The 27,067-nt window shown below is 41.1% G+C and overlaps 1 protein-coding gene across 2 annotated transcripts in view; it reads right to left on the bottom strand.

Moving 5' to 3' along the window:
* The window catches only part of LOC130267275 (protocadherin-10-like), a 116,108-nt gene that overhangs the window by 48,520 nt on the left and 40,521 nt on the right, over positions 1–27,067 (bottom strand). For both annotated transcript variants that reach the window (XM_056516742.1, XM_056516741.1), the window contains exon 2: positions 5,120–5,178. In XM_056516742.1, coding sequence (XP_056372717.1) covers positions 5,120–5,178 — 59 coding nt within the window. The remainder of the gene's footprint in view (positions 1–5,119; positions 5,179–27,067) is intronic.

The following is a 27,067-nucleotide window of genomic DNA, read 5'->3' as shown; positions in this document are numbered from 1 at the left end:
GCTTTATTATAGTTTTTGACACCATATACAGGTTTTCTTTCATCAGACAACCCCTTTAAAGGGAATATCCAGAAATAGAAAACCAGAGCTGTTGTTTGTTTGTTTTAGTTTTTTGAGGTTTTTTTTAATCAGCTAATAGAATATTTTCCTTTTAAACTTCATGTCTTTGTTTTATGCAGCAAAAGGTGCTGACTGGCGTCATCATTTTTTAATTTTTTTTTTGTTACAGGCTGGAATAAACTTATACTCACCTGCCCTGATCCCTTGTCACTTCCATCCAGATGGTTCCTGCATCCTTCTGCTCAGCCCCTCCTGCTTTCCCTCTCAACATGCAGGAAATGCTTGATCAGCTAATTGCTGGCAGGGGCCATGTTTTTGCTACAATCAGTGATTGGCTGAATGGGCACTTCCTGCGTGTCAAGAGGAACAAAAGAAGCAATAAGCAACAGGGGGCTAGGGTCTATCTGAATGGCATTGGCAGGGGATTTATCACTTTTTTCCATTTATTTTACTTTTAAACCAGAACAAAAAAAAACTTTACTTTGGGTGCCAGACAAAAGATTAAAGTACAAAATGTACCTTTATAAGAACAGAGTTCTGTTTTTCTGATATAGAGCTGCAAAACTAATTCATAGACAATGGGGAAGCTTTACTTATACTAAGACTAAGGGTATGTTTACACTACGGAATCTCCACCCGAAGCTATTCCAGGTCAGAGATTACGTTCCCGAATACATTTTCAATTTGAAAACTGTGTTCAATTTGAAAACTGTATGGAATCGTATTGAAAACCGTATGCATTGACTCTTCATTGAAAACCGTATGCCAAACAATGCATCCGGTTGCATCTGTTCTGCTTCTTGGTTTTGTCTGTTTTTTTTCCCGTACCCAAAACCGTAGCCTACCACGATTTTTGGTCTGGGGGAAAAACTGTATTAAATCTTATACTTTTTTTTAACATGGGAGTCAATGAGAACCTTGGAGAACCATATGTGCGCACGGTTCCATCTGGTTTGCACCATATATACGGTTTTTGACTTTGAACGTTTTTTTCTTGAAATTTCAAACAAACAAGTGAAACTTTATTCATAAGGGAGTGTTTTTTTCTTAAAAAAAAGGGATGTAACTGGACATAATTTGTAATTTTTTTCAACCATATACGGGTTAAAATTTGCACACACATTTTGTTACAGTTTAGTCTGGTTTTGAGGAATCCGTTTTCATCAAAAACCCTGATACGGGAACTGTATTGCAAAAACGTTGTGTTAACCAGCCTAATTCTTAAAATAATTTTAGCCAGTCAATTACCGTAGGAGAATTCCACAGTGTGTATGAGTCAACGGAACACCCATTCACACCAATGTTAGATTCTTGCAGCAAGTGTTAGATTTCTGAGCTGAATTCCGTGTGAAGATTCCATAGTGTAGACAAAGGCTAAAGGCTATATATTAAACATGTGTAAACCAAACCCAGATTTCACCTACTCACTCCTTTTGTTCTCTGGGAGATAAGCTGCTGCCAGATGTGTCCGACAGTGGTGTTCTCCCTATTCCCAATTCAGAACAACTGCAATCTCAACCAAGCCAAATGGACGTGTGTATGGTAGAATCTAGAGTGATGGTTGATCAGCAGACAACTATCTGCGTCATAGCGGGATGGTCCCGGCGCCTATTCCCAGCCGGGACCCGCGGCTAATAGCGCGCGGCCGCGATCGTTCGGCCACGCACTATTAACCCTTCCGATGCGGCGCTCAAAGCTGAGCGCCGCATCGAAAGTCAAAGTAAATGCTTCCCGGCTGCTCAGTCGGGCTGATCGGGGTCATCGCGATAAAATCGCGATGCCCCGATCAGCTACCCGGAGAGAAGAAGGTCCCTACTTTCTTCCGTCGGTGTCCGGGCTCCGATTGATTGCTCCATGCCTGAGTTACAGGCTGGAGCAATCAACCGCCGATTACACAGCTTGTTGCCAATCAACGGCAAGGCAACAATCTGTGTATGCAATCAGCCATTGCAAGCTCATAGGTCCCTATAGGAGCTAAGAGCTCGCAAAAAAAAGTGTAAAGAAAAAAGTTAACCCTTTCAGGTATTCCCTTCTGAATTAAAAGTTTAAATCACCCGGCATTTCCTAGTCACAAAATAAAACAGTGTAAATAAAAATAAACATATGTGGGACGTTCAATGGCGTACGTGGCACGTTAAATGGCGTACGCGAAAAAAAATTCCAAAGTCCAAAATAGCGCATTTTTGATCACTTTTTATACCACAAAAAAGTGATCAAAAAGTCTGATCAGAACAAAAATGGTACTGCTAAAAACTTCAGATCACGGGGCAAAAAATTAGCCCTCATAGCGCACTGAACACAGAAAAATAAAAAAGTTATACGGCTCAGAATATGACAATTTTAAACGTATAAATTTTCCTGCATGTATTTATGTTTTTTTTTAAGTAATACAAAATCAAACCTATACAAGTAGGGTATCATTTTAACCATATGGACCTACAGAATAAAGATAAGGTGTCATTTTTACTGAACAATGTACTGCGTAGAAACGGAAGCCCCAAAATTTACAAAATGCCCTTTTTTCTTCAAGTTTGTCGCACAATGAATTGTTTTTTTCCGTTTCGATGTGGATTTTTCGGTAAAATGACTAATGTCACTGTAAAGTAGAATTGGTGGCGCAAAAAGTAAGCCATAATACAGATTTTTAGGTGCAAAATTGAAAGGGTTATGATTTTTTAAAGGCAAGGAGGAAAAAACGAAAATGCAAAAACGTGAAATCGCTCAGTCCTTAAGGGGTTAAAGTGCTGCTTTATACAGCAACTCACCAATAACGTCTTCTCTGACCCGCTGGCGGGTCACATGATTTGGTGGGAGGGAAGCAGAACAGCGCTGGCGGGTAACATGATTTGGGGGGGGGTTAAAGAAATACCGTTATATACCGTGGAACCGCCATAAGTTACAAAAATACCGTGATACACATATTTGGTCATACCGTCGAACTCTATCCACAGCCATAGGCAGATACACTCTACCCCCCCTCCCCTTCAGGCCGATACACTCTACACCCCCCCCCCTCAGGCAGATACACTCTACACCCCCCCCCCCCCTCAGGCAGATACACTCCACACCCCCCCTCAGGCAGATACACTCTACACCCTCCCTCAGGCAGATACACTCTACACCCCCCCCCCCCTCTGGCAGATACACTCTACACCCCCCACCCCTCAGGCAGATACACTCTACCCCCCCCCCTCAGGCAGACTCTACACCCCCCCCCCCCCTCAGGCAGATACATTCTACACCCCCCCCCCTCCGGCAGATACACTCTACACCCCCCCCCCCCAGGCAGATACACTCTACACCCCCCCTCAGGCAGATACACTCTAAGCTCCCCCCCTCAGGCAGATACACTCTACACCCCCCCCCCCCCCCTCAGACAGATGCACTCTACACCCCCCTCAGGCAGATACACTCTACACCCCCCCTCTTTCAGGCAAATACACTCCAAACACACCCCTCAGGCAGATACACTCTACACCCCCCCCCCCCTCCCTCCTCAGGCAGATACACTCTACCCTCCCCCCCTCAGGCAGATACACTCTACACCCCCCCTCAGGCAGATACACTCTACACCCCCCCCACCCCCCTCAGGCAGATACACTCTACACCCCCCTCCTCCCTCAGGCAGATACACTCTACACCCCCCCCTCCCCCCTCAGGCAGATACACTCTACACCCCCCTCCCCCCTCAGGCAGATACACTCTACACCCCCCTCCCCCCCTCAGGCAGATACACTCTACACCCCCCCTCAGGCAGATACACTCTACACCCCCCCTCCTCAGGCAGATTCACTCTACACCCCCCCCCCCTTCCCACATTGGGCACGTAGGTGGTCCCGAGGCAGATACCCGCCCCACATTAGGCAGATAGAGATAGGTCCAGATTCCACAGTGACAGGCTGAGGCAGATGTTTCCCCCCCCCCCCCTACATTAGGCAGCCGTAGATAGGTCCACAGGCAGAGTATGTGTAAAATAAAAAAAAGGGACCAGTAATGTACCTTAATCAGCACACGCACGACGAACTTCTTTCTGAGCCTGCTCCTGAGCCTGCCCGATAACGTGACATCTGCGTTGCCAGCGCCGGCAGCGTGATGACGTCCTGCACCGCGCGACCTCCTCTGAGCAGATGACGTCATGACGAAGACGACGAGGAGGGTGATTGACACTGACAACTGACGGGGCCGAGAGGCGGAGCCAGAGCTTACAAGATTCTTTGCTATGCGGCCGCTGCTGCTCTGCATACAAGGGCCTGATACTAGTATCAGGCCCTTGTATGCTAGTGTAGTGTAGAGTGCATTGGGAAGGGCTGCAGGCTGCCCCACCGCACTGCGCCGCAGCCCGCAGCTGCGCTGAATATATAAACATGGGTCAGCCATTGGAGCCTGAGCAATTGGCCAGCCATTGCCGGCCCCAGGGTGAGCGGCCCACCGGGAATTTTCCCGTTATCCCGCTAAGCCAGTCTGGCCCTGACTGGCCCTTACACAGCTATATTATACAATTATTCAGCATAGTACTTTGATACAAAAAAAAGGGAGATTAAAGGGAAAATGTCTCATTTAAAATGCAATGAAATCTACATGCTCAAGCTGGAAATCTCTGCTCATATTGGGCAAAGTAGTCATGTGGGCGGACTTACTCAGTGATTAGCATCTGTGTATTAGTATGCAAAGAAAGAGCTGTCAATCACTGAGTAGGACCACCTGCATGACTACTTAGCCCAGAATGAGCAAACATTTCCATGAAGATATTACAAGGTATCCTGGAACTTTTCCGACAAAACAATATATCAATCTGCTCAACTCCTCCTGCTCTATAACATTCTACCTGCAGATTGGACTGCACCTTCAGTGTAACAGGTTCCCTTTAAGGACTGGACATTTCCTTTAAATAAAGTCATTATGTTTTCATTTCTGAAGCCATTGTCCATACATTTCTCTATAATTATTATTCATGAAAGAGTCCATGTAATCAGCATTCATTATCTATAGTCCATCCCACAACATATAACCTATTTTTGGAAACCATAATGAAAGTGGAATTTAGCATTGATAAGCCTACCTTTTAAGGCCTGGTTTCTGTGTCTTCTGAGGTGACCAGTCAGTATTTGGAAGCTTTATCTATAAAACAAAGAAACGGGGGAACAATGAAATCATACACATTCCCCGTTTGTTCTTGTCTGATAAATGTACAATGAATTTTCGCTTAGAAGAGTGTTTTCCCAGCTCCAATCTCTTTGTGACCCCCAACTGGCAAGATTTTTAGCATATCGCTGCATGAGACCAATTTGCATATACTCATCCTTAATTACATTTAAATGGAGATGATTTGCAGGTGGCTTGGTTATAAAGAGAATCTGATATGTAACAGAAAGGATTTGTATCGTGGATAACAAGAGACTGGAAGACACTTTTTTTTCCTTTTTTCTTTTTTTCTTTTTTACAGCAACCGTCTTATTTTAAGTAACAGGAGTCATCCTGTGTTTGCAGATAATCTGTCCTCTACACAGGGAGTCTCAAGTTTGTTGACTGCTTATAATGCTTCTATTCCTGGAGTAAGCAAAGGGACTGGCTATCTCAATGATTGATCAAAACAGAAAGGTTTATTTAAAGCAAATGTGTCACTGTACGGATGAAAGCTGTACAGTTTCAACCCATAAATAGATCTCTAAAGTTCCAATATAAGAGCTGCTATTGAAAAGATCTGAGAGGGGTCACATAACATATTTCCTTGCTACTTGACTCCTCAAGGGCGGGGCTTGCTTATTGCTATATCTACTTGGTTCACTATTTTAAATTTCATAGCAGTGTATAAATAAATCAATCAATACTGGGACTAATATATACATTTGTGCTACCTACGGACTACAGGAAATGAGAATTTTTCATACATATATGCTTAACTCTTCCTGCTCTATAACTAGTATTGGGCACAAATATTTGCATTTCAAATTTTTATTGTGAATATCGCAAATTCCTGAATATAGCGAATATATTTGCTATATATTCGAAATTACGAATATTCACTTTTATTCGCATATTCCTTCTTTTCACTTGTGGGCCAATTAGAATTATGCAAATACACTTGTCAGAGGTTATCAACAACATACCTAGCAACCAATAGTAAAGTTGTCCACCCCCTCACTGTTTTCTTCCTCGAATATGCGAATATGCAAATATTTGCATATGCGAATATAACGAATACACGAAATTCACGAATATAAGACGAATATTCGTCTATATATTCGCAAAATATTGCAAATTCAAATATGGGCAATGCCGCACATCACTATCTGTAACACAGCGTGCCTTCAACTGTTGCAAAACTTCAACTCCCAGCATGCTGGGAGTTGCAGTTTTGCAACAGCTTGAGACACACTGTTTGGAATACATTGCTATAACATGATGCTGATAGATTAGATAGCCTTTTCCTAGTGACAGGTTTCCTTTAAAAAGACTCTGCAATGACAAATCTACAGGGTGGGCCATTTATATGGATACACCTTAATAAAATGGGAATGGTTGGTGATATTAAGTTCCTGTTTGTGGCACATTAGTATATGTGAGGGGGGAAACTTTTCAAGATGGGTGGTGACCATGGCGGCCATTTTGAAGTCGGACATTTTGAATCCAACTTTTGTTTTTTCAATAGGAAGAGGGTCATGTGACGCATCAAACTTATTGGGAATTTCACAAGAAAAACAATGATGTGCTTGGTTTTAATGTAACTTTATTCTTTTATGAGTTATTTACAAGTTTCTGACCACTTATAAAATGTGTTCAATGTGCTGCCCACTTGTTGGATTGTCAATGCAACCCTCTTCTCCCACTCTTCACACACTGATACCACAGGAGAAATGCTAGCACAGGCTTCCAGTATCCGTAGTTTCAGGTGCTGCAGAATGGGCAAAACATAAATTGGAACAGGACCCTCAGTTTACGGAGAAGATTTTGTTCAGTGATGAGGCAAACTTTTATGTGAATGGTGAAGTTAACAAACAAAACCACCACTATTGGTCTGACACTAACCCATATTGGATAGATCCCTCCAAGACAGTTGGAACACAAAAATGGATGGTATGGTGTGGTATATGGGGTACAAAGATAGTGGGGCCATTCTTCATCAATGGAAACCTCAAGGCCAGTGGATATGTGAAATTGCTACATGATGATGTGTTTCCCTCTTTATGCACTGGAGCTGGCACGTTCCTTGAGTTTTTCCAGCAAGATGGTGCATCACCACATTATGGGTGTCAGGTCCGAGCATTCCTAGATGAACAGTTTCCTGGAAAGTGGATTGGTCGTCGTGGGCCTGTTGAATGGCCCCCAAGGTCTCCTGATCTGACCCCCTTAGACTTTTATCTTTGGGGTCATCTGAAGGCAATTGTCTATGCTGTGAAGATACGAGATGTGCAGCACCTGAAACTACGGATACTAGAAGCTTGTGCAAGCATTTCTCCTGCGGTGTTGCTATCAGTGTGTGAATAGTGGGAGAAGAGGGTTGCATTGACAATCCGACACAATGGACAGCACATTGAACACATTGTATAAGTGGTCAGAAACTTGTAAATAACTCGTGAAAGAATAAAGAATAAAGAATAAAGTTACGTTAAAACCACACCATTGTTTTTCTTGTGAAATTCCCAATAAGTTTGATGTGTCACATGACCCTCTTCCTATTGAAAAAACTAAAGTTGGATTCAAAATGTCCGACTTCAAAATGGCCACCATGGTCACCACCCATCTTGAAAAGTTTCCCCCCTCACATATACTAATGTGCCACAAACAGGGAGTTAATATCACCAACCATTCCCATTTTGTTAAGGTGTATCCATATAAATGGCCCACCCTGTAGTTTAAACATAACTTTCAATTCTTAAAGGGGTATTCCAGGCAAAAACCTTTTATATATATATATCAACTGGCTCCGGAAAGTTAAACAGATTTGTAAATTACTTCTATTAAAAAATCTTAATCCTTCCAATAGTTATTAGCTTCTGAAGTTTTCTGTCTAACTGCTCAATGATGATGTCACGTCCCGGGAGCTGTGCATGATGGGAAAATATCCCCATAGGAGCTGGACCGCTCCCGGGACGTGAGTAATCAGAAAGCAGTTAGACAGAAAACAGCAACTCAACTTCAGAAGCTAATAACTATTGGAAGGATTAACATTTTTTAATAGAAGTAATTTACAAATCTGTTTAACTTTCCGGAGCCAGTTGATATATAAAAAAAAAAAAGTTTTGGCCTGGAATACCCCTTTAAGATGCTGAAGATGCAAATGAGTCAACTAAGACATTTTATGTTTTTTTTATGTTCATACAAACTGTATAGCACATTTGTAACACTTAAAATAATACATAATAATTATTATTATTATTATTATTGAACATTCAGTTTCTGTGAAGCAACAAAATGGTATCTTTCTTTACTGAAGAAAAGCATTAGAAATTTTTTTTTACTTCAAAACAATGAATGTCAACATCTCAAACATAAAGTATAGAAAAGAAGGTGGAGAAACACATTAAAGGGGTTATCCATGAATTGAAAAATAGAGATCATTTCTTTAAAAAAAAATGTTCCATGTCTGTCCCCAGGTTGTGTGTGGTATTACAATCACTTCAATGGAACTGAGGTGAAAAACCACACCAAACCTGGAGACAGACGGGGACCAGTTTTTGAAAGAAACTGGTTCTGTTTTTCGATTCCTGGATAAGCCCTTTACAAACGGACTAACGTGTTTTGGAACTGCAGAGGTCCTTACTCATAGCCTGAGCAAATCATGCTCATCTATATACCTACATCCTAATACCTTTACAGGAAGAGGTGAAGCTATATGTTCTGACTTTTAATATCGATGCACATTAATCAGCAATCTTCACACATAAAAACAATGTATCCTTATAAGACAAAAGAAACAGCATAATTAATAATGCAAAATTAAATCAGTCTTTTTATTTATTCCTTTACATTGTGTACTATCTAAGAGGTAAATCCATAGAGTTTTCACATTATGCAGAGTTTGCACTTGTTCCCCACCCCCTCTCTAGGTCTTAACCCTCTTAATTCCTGGAAAAAAAATAGTAAAGTATCACCATGGTCTACTGTGAAAAAATGCTTAGACATATTAGATATATTATTACTCAAAGGGCTTTCAGACTGACAAACATGTCCCTGTATCCTATTTCAGTTGTTGTACCATGTCATTGAGAACAGAGCCCCTTCATCAGGTATCATATATAGATGCAGCTATGATCATACTGGGAATGTCTGCTGGGAGACAGAGGGAACTGCTCCATTCAGTATATGGACACGGATAACATACAGGGTAAATTACTAATAAAATGGAAATTATATAGAGATGCAGATATTAGAGGAGTAAGAGCATGCTACAGTGGCTTAGTGGTTAAAATCCTACCAAGGACAACATCTGCAAGCAGAGGCGGCTCTAGACTTTTTGAGGCTTTAGGCGAAAATAAATCTGAGGCCCCCCAAGCGCAATAAAAAGAAGATGGAGCACTTCATTATGATGCCCCCCCCCACAGTTCCCCCACATTAGGTGCAATATAATTCCCCCACATTAGGTTGTAGTTCCCCCAGATTAGGTGCAGTATAAGTCCCCGCACATTAGGTTGGCAGTACAGTTCCCCGCACATTAGATGTGCAGTACAGTTCCCCCACATTAGGTGTTCAGTACAGTTCACCCACATTAGGTGTGCAGTAAAGTTCCTCTACATTAGGTGTGCAATACAGTTCCCCCACATTAGGTGTGCAGTACAGTTTCCCCACAGCAGTAAAGTTCCTCAACATTAGGTGTGCAATACAGTTCCCCCACTTTAGATGTGCAGTACAGTTTCCCCACATTAGGTGTGCAGTAAAGTTCCTCAACATTAGGTGTGCAGTACAGTTTCCCCACATTTGGTGTGCAGTATAGTTCCCCACATTAGGTGCAATATAGTTCCCCGCATTAGGGGTGCAGTACAGTTCCCCACATTAGGTGCAGTACAGTTCCCCCACATTAGGTGCAGTATAGTTCCCCCATATTAGGTACAGTATAGTTCCCCCACATTAGGTGCAGTGTAGTTCCCCACATTAGGTGCAGTACAGTTCCCCCACAGACATACAGCCTTCAGCCATAAACAGTGTATGGCTGGAGGCTGTATGTCTGTTTACTGCCCCACTTCAGTATTCCGACCACCGCTTTGGGGTCACGATCTAGGTCATGGTAGTAGGTCCTGGGACCGGAGGAGAGGTGGTCGTTACACTGAAGATGACGTGCCGCTGGTGACTTACCATGCGCGCGCGTCCTCCTCACTGCTCCGCTCTGCTCTTCTATGGGCGCACGCACGGGACGTCCCTGCATGCGTTACCTCCCGGCAGCCCCTGCATTTTTAAAGTAAATGCGGGGCTGCAGAGAGGTTACCGGGGCATCCTTGTGTCCTGAAAAGATTTTAGCGCGAAGCCTTAGGCGGCTGCCTAAATCACCTAATTAGAGAGCCGCCTCTGTCTGCAAGGAGTTTGTACGTTCTCCTTGGGTTTCCTGGTACTCCAGTTTCCTCCTTGAGAGCCCTAATAGGGATATTGACACCCAATTGAGCTATTAATACATGTGTGTGTGTGTGTATGCATATATATATATATATATATTATATATTATCACTGTTATTATAATTTCTAATAAAATGGAAATGAAAGAGATAGAGATAAACAAATTTAGGCGGCTGCCTAAATCACCTAATTAGAGAGCCGCCTCTGTCTGCAAGGAGTTTGTACGTTCTCCTTGGGTTTCCTGGTACTCCAGTTTCCTTCTTGAGAGCCCTAATGGGGATATTGACACCCAATTGAGCTATTAATACATGTGTGTGTGTGTATGCATATATATATATATATTATATATTATCACTGTTATTATAATTTCTAATAAAATGGAAATGAAAGAGATAGAGATAAACAAATTTGAGAGTTAGGATTTTTATTTTTTTTATTTATTGTTTGCTTATCAATTATTCCAAGAAGAAATCCATTTTCTCATTGAGAATCTCTGGCACATGTCCTGTCTCTCCATGAAATCCATCACGCTTTATTAAATGACACTAACATCATCCAATTAACAACTTCACTACATACTGCTCACAATATTACAACACTCACTGTCACCTGCATGAGCACCATATGCCTATATTCACCATTAAATTGATTTAGGCTTTCCATTCATTTGACATGTCAGACAACGGGTTTAAGGCAAATATCCAGGCAATATGACGTAACCCCATCACTGCTCTATTTGGCGATGAGGTTTCTACAGTACAAATTCCCTATTGATCCTACTATCATTGATTACATTCCCTTTTAACATGATTATTAGTATTGTGTGTTTACCAAGTACATTGGAAATCTGCACACTGTATCCACAATACTCTCGCCGTAATTGCGTTTACTTTCTACTTTAAATGATGAGTCAAAGCAGTAACATGATGTTCCAAATTGCCTTTTACGGCAAATAATGCATTTGTAAATGAATGCAAGTATTTCTTTCAGGGTGCTGGAAAAAAATGGATGGCTTTCTGTGTTACTTGACAACCATTAATTCTGATTCATGGGATTTTATATCTGCACAAAAAAAATATACTGGGTAATGAAAGACTTCCTATGATAAATAATACAATGCTGCCATCTGGTGGACAGATAACACATGCACGTAGCGTTAGTCGAATTTTAAGTGGTCAGTAAATTGGATACAGAGTATTTTATTAAATTACACGGATTCTTCCCACACAGTCCAATTAACAACTTCTTCACAACTGCTGCAAAAAATAACCCTGCTAATTATGTTAAGGGATAATTTGCTGTCACCCATATGGGCACCATATGCTGAGAAATTACAAAATAAGCATATCGGAGCATCTAATAATATTTAGAAATACACACTTTTAAAATAATACTTTAATTCAATGCCCTACTGATATGTAATTTAGAACATGCTCAAATGATAAAGTGTACCTCCGACTTAAAAGGGGTTATCCAGGATTGGAAAACAGAGCTTTTTTCTTACAAAAACAGCACCACACTTGTCCTCAGGTTGTGTGTGGTATTGCAGCTCTGTTCAATTGAATTGAATGGAGCCAAGATGTAATACCACATTCAACCTGAGTACAGATGTGGTGCTATGTTTTTCTATTCCTGGATAACTAAGCTTTCTATAAATTATAGTACCAGTGACTATAGGGAACTTAACTCTTTCTCCATTTATCCCAGTGATGTCCTACATTGCTTCCTGCCTCTTTAAATTGTACCTGTCATATCAATAAACCTCTAAAATGTCATAAGTTGAGATTGGTGGGGTGAGTTTGCTAAGGCCCCAACTGATCAGTAGAATGAAGGGGCAGAAGCACACGGTTGAGCAGTGTGTCCCTTAGTTTCTGCACGGATCTCCTTGGAAGGCTGAGCCAGCTGCATACAGGTTTGCAGAAAGTCTCATAGATTTTTATTGAATCCATACAGTACTGGCTCAGCTTTCTAAGGGAATCGAAGCAAAAAGGAAGGGGGCCAGTACTCAGCTGATCTCTTCTGCTCCTTTTTTTGAGCGATCGGTGGGAGTCTCAGCACTGGGAACCTCACCAATCCCAACTTCTGACAATTTGTTTAAAGGACAGGTATATGTAAAAGGGGTGTTGCAGCACATTGTAAAAAAATATTATGCTGCTAGGAGAAGGTAAAAAAAAATTTGAAAAAAAGCCATACTTACCTATCCCCCAATTCCACACAGCTCCTTCCGGTTCCCCTGTTTCTACCTGTTTCTGTGACAAGTGTTCAGCACAGTACCTGCTGGCTCATCCAATCACTGGCCCAGACAGGACACGCTGCATGAATGATCGCCGCCATGGCAACACCTGAGCCAGAAGTATGAGAAGGAGCACATAGGAGGGGTCCGAGTGGGCATAGCGGGGCTCCTAGAGATACAGTCACGTCCCCTTCCATCAGTGTGCTAAAAAGCTAATTTGCATATTAAGCAAAAAAAAAGTTTCCCAGACAAAGCACAGCAAGATAATAAAGGTAGTGTTCATTACACAAAATGATGTCTTCTGTTCAGCAATACCAGCTGTTTCATTTTGCCAAAGCTGGTGATAAACTCCCTTTAAAATTAGTCCTAGCCTCTACAAAGAGCATCTCTCAATAGACATTATGTAATGCATCATTTCTGGTGGTGCCGCAGGGAATTGAATACTTGCTGCCAGGTTACCTCACAAATGACAGCTGATCATTTGGGAATCGGAACATTCGCAAAGCCTGAGATCAACTTATCATCAGCGAATCATTATAGCAAAAAGGGATTGTCCGAAGCGTAGAATGATTCCGTAATTGAATTTCATCAGACATTGAGCTAGGCTGGGTGTCACCAGAAGATGTAGCGGTGGAGATCAAGTAATGTCACCAGCAATGCTAGTACCATGTACTGATTGATAGACACTACTAATTCCACCACATGATGGTGCAATAGACCCCGGTGTTGGTAATGTGGATAAAACAAGTATATTTTTGCACTCACTGACCACTTTATTAGGTACACCTTGCTAGTATCGGGTTGGCCCCCCTCTTGCCTTCATTCTTTGTGTCATATTTTCTACAAGATGCTGAAAACATTCCTCAGAGATTTTACTCCATTAGGAGTAACACAGTTGGCATAACACAGTTGCTGCAGATTTGTTGGTTACACATCCATGATGCAAATCTTCCATTCCACCATACATCAATGGATCTACTGGATTGAGATCTGGAGACGGCAGAGGCCATGGGATCTCATTGTCATGTATGAGATGGGAGCTGTGTGATATGGTGTATTATAATACTGGAAGTAGCCATCACAAGATGTGTACATTGTGGTCATAAAGGGATGGACATGGTCAGCAACAATACTCAGGTAGGCTGTTGCATTTAAATGATGTTTAATTGATACTAAGGGGCCCAAAGTGTGCCAAGAAAATGTCCCCCACACCATAACACCACCAGCTGCACTAGCCTAAACAGTTGATAGAAGGCAGGGTGGATCCATACTTACATGTTGTTTATGCCAAATTCTGAACATTCCACCTGAAAGTCATAGCTGGAATCAACACTTATCAGACCAGACATTGTTCTACCAGTCTTCCATTGTTCAATTTTCCTAAGCCTGTGTGAATTGTAACCTCAGTTTCCTGTTCTTAGCTGACAGTTGTGGGACCAGCTGTGGTCTTTGGCTTTTGTAGCCCATCTGCCTTAAATGGGCACTGTCATTAAAACTAATTTCATCTTTCTAGTTTCTGTCATGTAGTTTGTTTAAAAAAAATGATGTTTTCTATGTTGTATTTGTGTTTAAAAAAGCTGCCACCAGGTGTCTCCCTACTTATCCAGAGCACATTTGCCCCCATGTTTTGCACAGACTTTGGACTCCTGCTGGCCTGGCAGAAGTTCAAAATCAGGAAATGCAGTCTGGAGTGCTAAGGGGGGCTGTGTGCAGCCTTAACCAATCATAGCTTATCTCACACTGAACTGCTCTGGGCTGTGTGTAGCAGAGTAAGGGAAAAAGTTCTCCCCTGTATGGCTTCAGATGATGTCACGCCTGCTGGCTAACGCCCCTTCCCAGTCTGTGAATCTGACTGAGACTGAACAGAAAATACAGAGAAATATCAAGGTAGAAACAAAAAAATTATTATAAAAATAAAGGCAGAAGGTGGTTTATCATGATGGGGGCAGTGAAGTGTGAGGATTATAAAATGTAACATTTAATAAGATCATAACAGGTACTCTTTAAGGTTTGACCTGTTGTGCATTCAGAGATGGTATTCTGAATACATCGGTTGTAACAAGTGCTTATTTGAATTACGGTACTGTTTCTATTATCTCAAACCAGTCTGTTCATTCTCATCGGACCACTGAGATTTACATCCACACATATGCCACTCACTGGATATTTTAACTTTTTCGGACCATTCTCTGTAAACCCTGAAGATGACTGTTTGAGAAAATCCCAGTTGTCCAGCAGTTTCTGAAATACTCAGACCAGCCCATCTGGCACCAAGAACCATGCCACATTCAAAGTCAATTTAATTGCCATTCTTCCCTATTCTATTGCATTGTTTGCAAGGTTGAAAAAAAGGCAATCATACAGCAAGAATAAACTAACATTCTGATGCACAGTTTGAGCTTCAGCAACTTGTCTTGACCATGGCTACATGCCTAAACGCATTGAGCCCTGATTTACTAAGAGTGGAGTGTAGTTTTCTTTGTGGGTTTTGATTCCCAACAGGTATTTTTCCATGGTATGTACTAATGTTTCCCTACATTCTGCACTTTTCCCTACGTTTTTCTTTTTTTTCTTACACATGTTCTGATCTGTCTGGTTTTCCTCTGCTGAAATCCACCACATTTTCTGTGGAAACCTTAGTAAATATGTTGGGATTTTTACAAAAAGGCAGAGACACGTCCCCTTTTCAGTGACCACGCCCCTTTTTCAGACTTTTTTTTTGCGTAAAATGGAGAATTGGTTGGGTATTTACATTTTTGGTGCAACTTCTGGCGCAGACACAATTCGTGGCGCAATGCGCCAAATTCCAGGGCACAACCTGTCAAAACAGGTTCGGTTTACAACAGTTAATTAGGGCCCTTGATTTGCTACCATGTGATTGGCTGGTTAGCCAGTTGTGTTAACATGCAATTGAATAAAGTGGCCAGCGTGTGTAAATGTTTTTTTTATATGTGGTTTTATACCGCTGGTTATGGTTTTGTCTCCTTGCCGGATGACTGAATGGTTGATACCTCATTAGTCCTGGAGTCTGAGAGTTGGGAATTCCACATAAGACGAAAGTGCTAAAATGGCATAAGAAAGGGGAAAATATTGCTATGCAGTCTAGAAGCTTCAAACCACAATACAAAACGCAGAACCTCTATATTATATTCCAGAGCATAAGACAGCTAATTCCATAGAAATCCAATATGTCCAACGAAATATATTCCCCATACAGCATCTAACAAGTGCTCTTGCAGTAGTGTGTAGAATTTTGCATGACTGTGACAACCACTCTATTAGCATTGATCACTCTCCTCTATGTTATATTATTATGCTAATACATATGTTCACTTTTCTTTGCCAACGTACATTCTACATGGGGCTCTTTAGTTGCATTTGTATGGGTATTTACTCCGGACACATACTGTAAGTGGTGCTCATTATAACATACATAACATGACCGGCTTTGAAGATCTTTCCACTGCTAGTGACTAATGTTACATGAGGGGCAGATGAATTCTCACTACGTCCCTCCACACTTCTGCAAGTAACATCTGTATGAATAATATATGGCCATTGGGCTGTCTGTTACTTTCACGCCTGTCTTGGATCCTTTATATCTTGTCACTTTATAATTACACGGAAAACCCTTTTAAGGACTATTGTCAGATTCATTCATATCAGGTATGTGAACTGATGAGATGTTATAAATGTGTAATAACCTTCCTGTGATGGGTCCTACAGGCTACGACTATCTGGCGTATGCAGAAACCATCAAAGAGCCTTCTACCCTACAGTACAAAATACCTGAAAATAGAAGTTCTTGAGTTATCCTCATGCATGAAGTCTCCTAAGACCCCTTTTAGTAATTCCATGCCTTCTATTACTAAAAGCAGACAGTACAAAGTCCTTAGAGGTTTCACCCCCCTTTTTCCAGATCCTGATCGTTACATAAACCTATGTAGTCACAATCCCCTCTGTTCACCTTCTCCTGTTGTCCTGCTGGGTTCACATGCTATCATTTCATCCCAAGAAGATAACTGGGTCACTGTGCAGGTGCTGGCAGATCAGCGTAAGATGATGGGAATCCAAGACATCAGGCTTCTCGCTTCATTGGGACTTTATTAATCCTATGATGCATTTCGGCATCAGATGCATTCATCAGATATAAAGAATAATGCAACAAGATGTCTTAGTACAGAGACTCATAAACACATTTTATTGTACACTGCTCCAAAAAATAAAGGGAACACTAAGATAACACATCCTAGATCGGAATGAATGAACTAATCGTATGAAATACTTTCGTCTTTACATAGGTGAATGTGCTGACAACAAAATCACACAAAAATTATCAATGGAAATCAAATTTATCAACCCATGGAGGTCTGGATATGGAGTCACACTCAAAATCAAAGTGGAAAACCACACTATAGGCTGATCCAACTTTGATGTAATGTCCTTAAAACAAGTCAGAACGAGGCTCAGTAGTGTGTGGCCTCCACGTGCCCGTATGACTTCCCTACAATGCCTGGGAATGTAGTGGTCTTGCTGCTGGGTTTTTGCCCTCCTATAGCCTCCTCCATGTCTCCTGATGTACTGGCCTATCTCCTGGTAGCGCCTCCATGCTCTGGACACTACGCTGACAGACACAGCAAAACTTCTTGCCACAGCTCACATTGATGTGCCATCCTGGATGAGCTGCACTACCTGAGCCACTTGTGTGGGTTGTAGACTCCATCTCATGCTAATACTAGAGTGAAAGCACTGCCAGCATTCAAAAGTGACCAAAACATCAACTTGTGGGGGTTGCAGACTCCATCTCATGCTACCACTAGAGTGAAAGCACAACAAGCATTCAAAAGTGACCAAAACATCAGCCAGTAAGCATAGGAACTGAGAAGTGGTCTGTGGTCACCACCTGCAAAACCACTCCTTTATTGGGGGTGTCTTGCTAATTGCCTATAATTTCCACCTGTTGTCTGTTCCATTTGCACAACAGCATGTAAAATTGATTGTCAATCAGCGTTGCTTCCTGAGTGGACAGTGTGATTTCACAGAAGTGTGATTGACTTGGAGTAACATTGTGTTGTTTAAGTGGTCCCTTTATTTTTTTGAGCAGTGTATTAATAAATCTGCTGTTGTAACTGTGAGAATATGTTTTATACCTGTGACAATTTTTACATTTCCTCTCTTTTACTGAACCATACATTTTTATTTGTTTTGAGGTTGTGCACATATATTTCATTTTGTATACCTGTAGGTTTGTACTGATTTGAAATTTTAAGAGTCTGAATGTTTCTTCTCGGATTACCTTTATTCTACACAGTCCTGCAAGTGCCCAAAAAGAGTCCCATTTTTCTTTACAGAATGATCCATTTACTGCCGATCTACAATCCCCACCAACCATACATATTTAAAGTGGTACTCCGCCCCTAGATATCTTATCCCCTATCCAAAGGATAGGGGATAAGAAGTCTGATCGCGGGGGTCCCGCCGCTGGGGACCTTGGGATGTCGGCTGTGGTACCCCAGACATCCAGTGCAGTGAGCAAACTCCGCTCCATACCAGATGACTGGCGATGTGAGGCAGAGGCTCGTGACACCACAGTCATGCCCCGCTCATGATGTCACAGCCATGCCCCCTCAATGCAAGTCTATGGGAGGGGGCGTGATGGCCGTCAAGCCCTCTCCCATAGACTTGTATTGGGGGGGTGCGGCCGTGACGTCACGAGCCTCCGGCGCTGCACCCAATGCTCTAAACGAATGCCGGGTGCAGTAGGGAGATTGTGTGGGTCCCGCCACTCCCTTTGGATAGGGGACAAGATGTCTAGGGGCGGAGTACCCCTTTAAGCTCTGAGCACTTTGTGGCTGGAATATTTTACCGCAGTAGATTGATGAGCAATGTTAATACATAAAAATGTATAAGTTTCCATTCACATATTTCTCTTCCTTGCTAGTGTCACAATTGATCTGCCTCAGAAAGACATGTATAACTTGAAAAACATCCACTGAAAATTAAAGTTCTGCTAGGATATAGAAAGGATAGGGGCATGAGCCCCAAGGTAAGTATAACAATGTTTCTTGCATAAACTGATAAAACTAGTAAATCCTTCTATATAACAGCAGGTGTTGTGGGACGAATCCAATTCCTTTCCATATATAGGGCATATATTAAGACATACATTGGCAATGTATTGACAAGGGTTGTCATTACACATGTCACATATGCAAACATATGCTATAACACTTGTCAGTATACGGCCAACGTACAGCATGTCTTAACATATGTCTTTATATTAAAAGCTTTTTTATAGTACACCATTGGCCAAAACTGAACAATTCCATGTATGGTCTGGTGGGCTATGTACTAGTGATTTGTAAAGAAGTAGACCTTTGTTCTTGTTTTGTGCATCTTATGCCCCTTCTAATGCACCCCAAGAACTTATTTGCCCTGGCACCAGCTGCCTGACTCCAGTTATAACAGTCAATTTGTATTTTCATCCGTTTTACCCAATGTTTTCCCATTTAGTAAGTGATCTAGGCATGGATATTCTTTTTACATATGTATAACCTTACATTTATCGGTATTAAACCTCATTTGCAACTTCTCAGCCCAAAACCTAACCTATCCTGATCCATTTGTAACATAACATTGGCCTCCTTTGTGTAAGTTACTTTATGCAGTTTAGTATACAATCATCTGCAAAAACGTATGCATTACTCTGCAACGATTGCTCTACAAAGTCATTTATTAAATATACTAAGGAGAATGGGGCTGAATTCCAACCACTGTGGACCCCTATTAGCAACCGTGACGCAATCTAAGTACATACCACTAATAACCACTAAGACAGTTATTACTCCAGTCCGAGCATTCTCATTTTAGAAATGTACCTTTTATGTGGCTTTAGAAAGCCAAAGATGCACAATATCCAACAACTCCCCAGACCACATGCATAATTGTACAGAAACTACAAATATTTCCTAGAATTGTGAGGCATAATAATTATTATGGGTAGCAAGAGACAGAGAGCCAGCCCAGTAGTGTGATAGTAGTCTTTTATGATGAGGTTAGCTGTATTGGCAAAAGGACGTGTGGTACGGCAGTGTCGGGGGTGCACTTACATGGAAAAAATAGTGCATGACATAGGAGGAAGAAAGAAATGTCGCACTCACCCTGTTTAATGCCAAAGAAAGATAGCTTTATTCCATCATGTACAATACAAAGAGGATAACCCGTGAAATGGGACCATCGTTCCACAAGCTCAGCTGAGCTCCAGTTTTCTTTCTCTTGACCCGAACCCTCGTTCCTGATGTACATGATGGAATAAAGCTATCTTTCTTTGGCATTAAACCAGGTGAGTGCCACATTTCTTCTTCCTCCTATAATAATTAGTATAATTTGGTTGGCTCTCTAGCTGGTGTGTTAGGTTCAAGAACCAGGAATATCAGGATGAACAGTCTACCCAGATATGGGAATGTTGGATTGAACAGAAATAGGCACAAGAAAGAGGAGACACCAGAGCTTTTAGCCTTAGCTGTCATAGTGGGGAATAATAGCAGATGTTCCACAGGGTTAAACATCTTAACCTCAGGAATTATAAGGCAGCGTTCCCCAACCTGTGGCTCTCCCGCCATAGTGACTCCCAGAATGCCCAGAGAGCCTTTAGGGAATGCTTGGAGCTGTTAGGGAAAAGTGATATAAGAGAACAAAGTGATAAGAAGTAATAGTTACAGCTTTTAATTATATCTGAACCGAAGCATTTGGCGCCCACTATCTCACTATGGGGCACCGGCTAATCAAACATTTCTATATCAATCAATGAGATAAATATCATTTCCTGGCAAATTATATTCTGGGGGCTAAATCATCAAAGTCTTGAAAGTGTCTAGAAAGTTGATGAGTCAGTCGCCTAATAAAACCTCATTTGGGCTGATATCATCTCATGAGAGAAGTTGCTTTATTAACATAGGAAAGTACCAGTTACATAGCTAAAGAAAAGTTCAATGGTTTTATGGTTTTATTCTAGGGAAAGGCTGCTTCAGAAACTAGAGATAAGGCTCGTTTAAAGGAACTTTACAAATCACAAAGAATGGAGGCCCTATTTAAAAAAAAAAAAACAGAAAGAAGCAATGGTGAGGTCGGGAAATGAGGTTAGGCTATAAGGACATGATATGAGGACAATTGCACCAATGCTGCTTGTCCACTCCCACAAGGTTTAGGTAGGAAGACTAGGTAATACCAAATACTTTGCTAGTTGTTTGTTTTACAAATCACAAAATATTTCATTTAAAAGTCTAACAGCATATTTGACTTTGTTGTCTTTGACAATTATCAGTGCCGCTTCCATTTTTCCAGCAACAACTGGTGAATCTGTCACCGCCAGTGCCAAGATCTATAAAATATATAGACTCATATAGCTAAGTGTATGGAGCCAGCTCACCTAGCGTTCCTATCTTCCAATGGCTGGAAGTTGTCCCACTTCAGGAGGGTACAAGCAGGTGGATGGCTGGGAGTATACAGTGGTATTTCATCAAGTAAAGTCATCCATCTCCCAATGTCTTTAAAAATGTCTTACATTATTTATTCCGTACAAAAACAGGTTAAAAATAGGCCGGCTAGTTCAAACACTGACGCATTTCAGCTACTCAGGTCTTACTTATGGCTCAAACGTTATTGGACGAAAAGTGTCTTTGCATGGATTAAGTAGAGTCATACAGTTTTAATGATATTGGGAGCTGGGTCAACTCATTCGTTAAAATAGTTATAAAAGTTATAAAATATAATAATATAAAAAAGTGGTAAGAACTAATATTAATAGTATAGCAGTTACTGTATGCAAGTGACAATGTGTTTTATTATACATATGTCTTGGAGTTAGTAATGTGTTGCTTCAATTATATTGTTTGTTATCAAATATATAGTATAATGTTTCAGCCCCTGTCATTCAGAAACACTGGCCCTCATTTACTAAGCTAAAACTGACTCGTTTTTGTCGGGTTATTCTGGCGCATAGCATCTGCAGCATGTCTGCGCCAAGAAAATCTGGCAAGCCCGACATTGCTTTGTGAAATGCTTGGAAAGGGGGCGTGGTCTTTACTACGAGGGTGTGGTCCACCCAAAAGGGCGGGTGGTATCACAACCTGATGTATTTTCCATTGAATTCACTGAAATTCCTGTTAATAAATGGCTGGAAATTTCCACCGAGAAATAGCTGGTCAGAAAATGTTCCCGACTTGTAAATCTGTAAATCCCCATAGTAAATAGAGTGGAATCCTGCAAGTCAAAAACTTGTAAAAACACTAGTAAAAACCCAACACTCTTAGTAAATAAGGGCCGCTGTGTGCTAACTAAGATGTATCACATGATGATGTGCAAAAATATGTGTGACCACATATTTATCATGTTATGTTCTAGCCACTATTTTCCCTTTAATGAAATTTGTGGGACTACTCCTTCCACTATACTAAATAAAGTTCTGTTTTAACCATTTAGTCCACATTGGACACAAAATATTACACTGCTGAACTGTTTAATCTATCAGATCAAGGGGTGAGGTAAGGGACACAGGTATAAATGGTTCCTTGAATGGTGGATTAAAGGGGTTCTCTGGTGCTTACACATCTTATCCCTTATCGAAAGGGTAGGGGATAAGATGCCTGATTGCGGGAATCCCGCAGCTGGGGACCCCTGGGATCATGCACGCGGCACCCCGTTTGTAATCAGTCCCCGGAGCGTGTTCGCTCCGGGTCTGATTACGGGCGATCACCGGGCTGGCGGCATGTGACATCACGCCTCCGCCCCGTGTGACTTCACGCTCCGCCCCTCAATGCAAGCCTACGGTAGGGGGCGTGATAGCTATCACGCCCCCTCCCGTTGGCCTGCATTGAGGGGCGGAGCATGACGCCACACGCCGCCGGTCCTGTAGTCACCCGTAATCAGACCCGGAGCGAACATGCTCCGGGGACTGATTACAAACGGGGTGCCGCGTGCATGATCACGGGGGTCCCCAGCTGCGGGATTCCCGCGATCAGGCATCTTATCCCCTATCCTTTGGATAGGGAATAAGATGTGTAAGCACCGGAGAACCCCTTTAACAGTACCCCATGAATCACAACACTATGAACATCCTATAGATGCATTTTGTTAAATGAAAGTGACAGATTCCCTTTAAGACTTGAAGTTAAATTCTACTTAGTTGATATAGGCGACAGCCTTGATAAATGTATCCTCAGGTCCCCCACCACATCCTGAACTCATCCCCTCCTAAAATCTCAGTTTCCCCCTTCTTGCTGTTCATCATACTGACTGAACATTTATTGAACTGGAACTCGCCTTATCCTATAGATGCACCATGTAATTGCCTACTCCTGTTTTCTGTTTCTGTACAATAGCAAAGTAAGGAAAGAAAAATGTTTTTCCATTCTGTCCAAGGGGTCTAAGTCAGGTCCATTAGAATTACATGCTGCAGAGCAAGACCTTTTGTTGTGCTGTCAGCTGTGGTGGTATAGCTCAATATCAGAATGACCATGGGTAATAAAGCCCATGGCTGCCCAAATGACTACATATATGAAGATTAAACAGTTCAGCAGTTTAATATTTTGTGTTCAATGTGTACTTTATGGTTAAAGGGGTACTCCGGTGGAAAACTTTTTTTTTTTAATCAACTGGTGCCAGAAAGTTAAACAGATTTGTAAATTAATTCTATTAAAAAATCTTAATCCTTCCAGTACTTATTAGCTGCTGAATACTACAGTGGAAATTATTTTCTTTTTGGAACACAGAGCTCTCTGCTGACATCATGACCACAGTGCTCTCTGCTGACATCTCTGTCCATTTTAGGAACTGTCCAGAAGCAGCATATGTTTGCTATGGGGATTTTCTCCTACTCTGAACAGTTCTTAAAATGGACAGAGATGTCAGCAGAGAGCACTGTGGTCGTAATTCAGCAGAGAGCTCTGTGTTCCAAAAAGAAAAGAATTTCCTCTGTAGTATTCAGCAGATAATAAGTACTGGAAGGATTAAAGGGGTACTCTGGTGGAAAACTTTTTTATTTTATTTCTTTAAATCAACTGGTGCCAGAAAGTTAAACAGATTTGTAAATTACTTTTATTAAAAAATCTTAATCCTTCCTGTACTTATTAGCTGCTAAATACTACAGCGGAAATTCTTTTCTTTTTGGACCACACATATCTCTGCTGAATCATGACCACACTGCTCTTTGCTGACATCTCTGTCCATTTTAAGAACTTTCCAGAGTAGGAGAAAATTCCCCTAGCAAACATATGCTGCTCTGGACAGTTCCTAAAATGGACAGAGATGTCAGTGATTTATAAATCTGTTTAACTTTCTGGCACCAGTTGATTTATTAACAAAAAAAAAAAAAAGTTTTCCACCGGAGTACCCCTTTAAAACAGAACTATATTTAACATAGTGGAAGGAGTAGCCCCACAAATCTCAATAAAGGGAAAGTAGTGGCTACAACATAACATGATGAATATGTTTTAAATGCTTGCATGGAAAATAATGTAAAACAGTGTTTATTTACAAAACTATAAAGAAATCAAATTTAAAAAAAATTATATTTAATTGAATAGTTTTTTTTTTTTCTCTAAATTTGCAAACAAAAAATGTACGTTAAAACATGGGGTCCAAAAACAGCAAGAGCCAAAAAATTTTAAATGATCATTAAAGAAGATGTCTCATACCAAAACTTACAGAAAAACATGTACCCTATCTGCAAGATAGTTTTAGATTACGGGGGGGGTCCGACCGCTGGGTCTCCCCGTGATCTCCTTTACGGAGCCCCCAGAGAAGTGTGTCATGACTCCTGCCCGAAGCGGGGTGCCACGCCACCTCCATGTATCTCTATAGGAGAGCTGTTCGGCAATCTTCAGCTCTCCCATAGAGGTATATAGAAGGGGGCTAGCGGCCCCCGCTCCAGACGGGAGTTGTGATTCACTGCTCTGGGAGAAAGCCTAGGGGAGAGCTGGGGCTCTGTACAGGAGATCGCGGGGGGGCAGTGGTCAGCAATCTAAAACAATCTAAAACTTATCCCCTTTCCTGCGGATGAGGGAAACATTTTTCTGCAAGTGTAAAACACATTTAAAACAATGAATGTTGATGAGTTATCTAAGAAGGTAGATGATAAAGAATTGTAATACTGGCAAACAAATGTTAATGGGGGACATTTATGAAACATTGCTTTTGTAGTCTATATTTTAGTAATTTTTTTCAACTACTGTTTTGCTTACGTGCAATAAATGTATTAATCTGTCGCATGGCCTTAATAAATTTGTAGCACGTAAGCAAAAGTGGGAAAATCCCCCCACGTAAGCAAAACCTGTGAGGTATGCGCCAAAGATTGATCTGCTGTTCCTGCGTTAGGTAAAGAGGTGTTTCTTTGCTGTCCTCACTTGTTTCTGGTGCTCAAAATCATCCTGGGTTGCCTAACCTGTTGGGATGGCCCAAGTATGTGGTAAGAGGAGGTCAAAATCAAAACACATTTCCCAGTCTAGTGCCACGGAAGAAATATTACAAAGTATGTCGTCCGCCATTGCCACAACACAACCTGTAGGAGACTCTATCCTGCCAAACTCACCAGACAGTTCTGATTTTGAGGATTCCGGTAGTCCAGCAAAGCGGCGATTGCGAGCCGGAAATAAGAAAAACTGTACAGACCAGGAAATGGAAGTGCTAGTGGACGAGGTATGTGTGGAGTGTGGTTGAGGTTGGGTGTGTGTCTCTGTGAGTGTATGGTTGTCATTGTTTTTTTTTTTTTTTGTCTAAAAAAACTATTAAAAAAAGTCACACACAGTGCACAAAAGTAAGCATTAAAAATTAATAATGTAGTTATAACACACTTTCATAAAAAAATATATATATATACCTTTAATAAAAGAGGACAATTCATTTTAGAGGATGTAAGGCATTTTAGTAGGAATATGCTGGAGTAAATCTAAGCAAACTTTCCCTCTATAGCGACTTTTTAGAGACAGTCGCATTTTATAAATCTCTTACTACTGCAAGTTAATTTCTAAAACTTGCTTACATAAGCCAAAATCAATTTTCTTGCTTTTCTCGCATACAGAAAGTTGCGTAGTCGCAGTTGCGACTTTTTTGCGACAATTATATGAAAGAAAAAATGGGTAAATGCTTTTATAAATGCTCCCCAATATTTCTCAGAAACTAAAGTAAATTGTTTTCTCCTGTCATTGAAAACATTGGGGGAGATTTATCAAAGGATTTAGACTGTTTTTTCCTGTCTAAATTTGTCTCACAGAAAGTCTCAGTCTAAATATGTGCGACTTTTCTGCGACTTTTGCTGTAGAGGATTTTTAGAACATGATGCATGCAAGTCTATCTTAGACGGAAATGCATTGGAAAATGCATTGGTGCTGCATTTATCAAGTGCGACTTTTGTGCGACAAGTCGCATCTGCCCAAAATACGCTGAAATGTCAGACCATGTTGGAGCAGGTCTAAATGCATTTTAAGCTGTAGACCCTGAAGTCTGAGCACAGAATTTATCAAGGGCTGTGAGACCTTTGATAAATTAGGAGCACAATAGACAGGAGACTACCACATACGCTGGTCTATAAGCATACCCAGAATAGACTAGATTAGGAAATGTCCCCCATTGACTTGCACAATAGCACCTACCATAGGCATCTAGAAGGCCACATGCAACCGCCCCCACATTATTTTGTTTCTTATAGAAATAAAAAAAATTATGTTGCACAACTATACAAGGTTACAGCTTAACACATAAGTGATAATGAAAAAAAACAATAGCATGTGACCTTTGGCTTATGTAGAATTTTTAGGAGTTAATAGCAGTAAAATAAATCAGATGAAATATTACAATACAGGGTCTACATGAAACCAAACAATACAATATTTTCTTCCTTTATTCTGAACATTGTGTCTCGCTAGTGAATTGAAATTGCAAGGTTGGATCAATATCTGTGTAGGAGCCAGGGCCGGTTTTAGGCTTAGCATGGCTCTGGGCAAAATGAAAAGTGGGGCCCCAAAAGTCATAATAGTGTACTAACCAGATTTGTCCATTATTAGTCAATTCAAACACCATAAAAAATATCTAAAAAAGCAATTGAAAAGTCCCATCAAAACAAAAATGGTACCGATAAAGACTACAAATCACAACGCAAAAAATTACCCTCATACATCTCCATATACAGAAAAATAAAAGAGTTATAAGGATCAGGATAGTACTATTTTAAGCATA

This window comes from Hyla sarda, chromosome 4, assembly GCF_029499605.1.
Source record: "Hyla sarda isolate aHylSar1 chromosome 4, aHylSar1.hap1, whole genome shotgun sequence".
NCBI classification, from domain to species: Eukaryota; Metazoa; Chordata; class Amphibia; order Anura; family Hylidae; genus Hyla; species Hyla sarda.
Note: the sequence above shows the minus strand (reverse complement) of the source record. Positions and strands in the feature narration are given on the sequence as shown.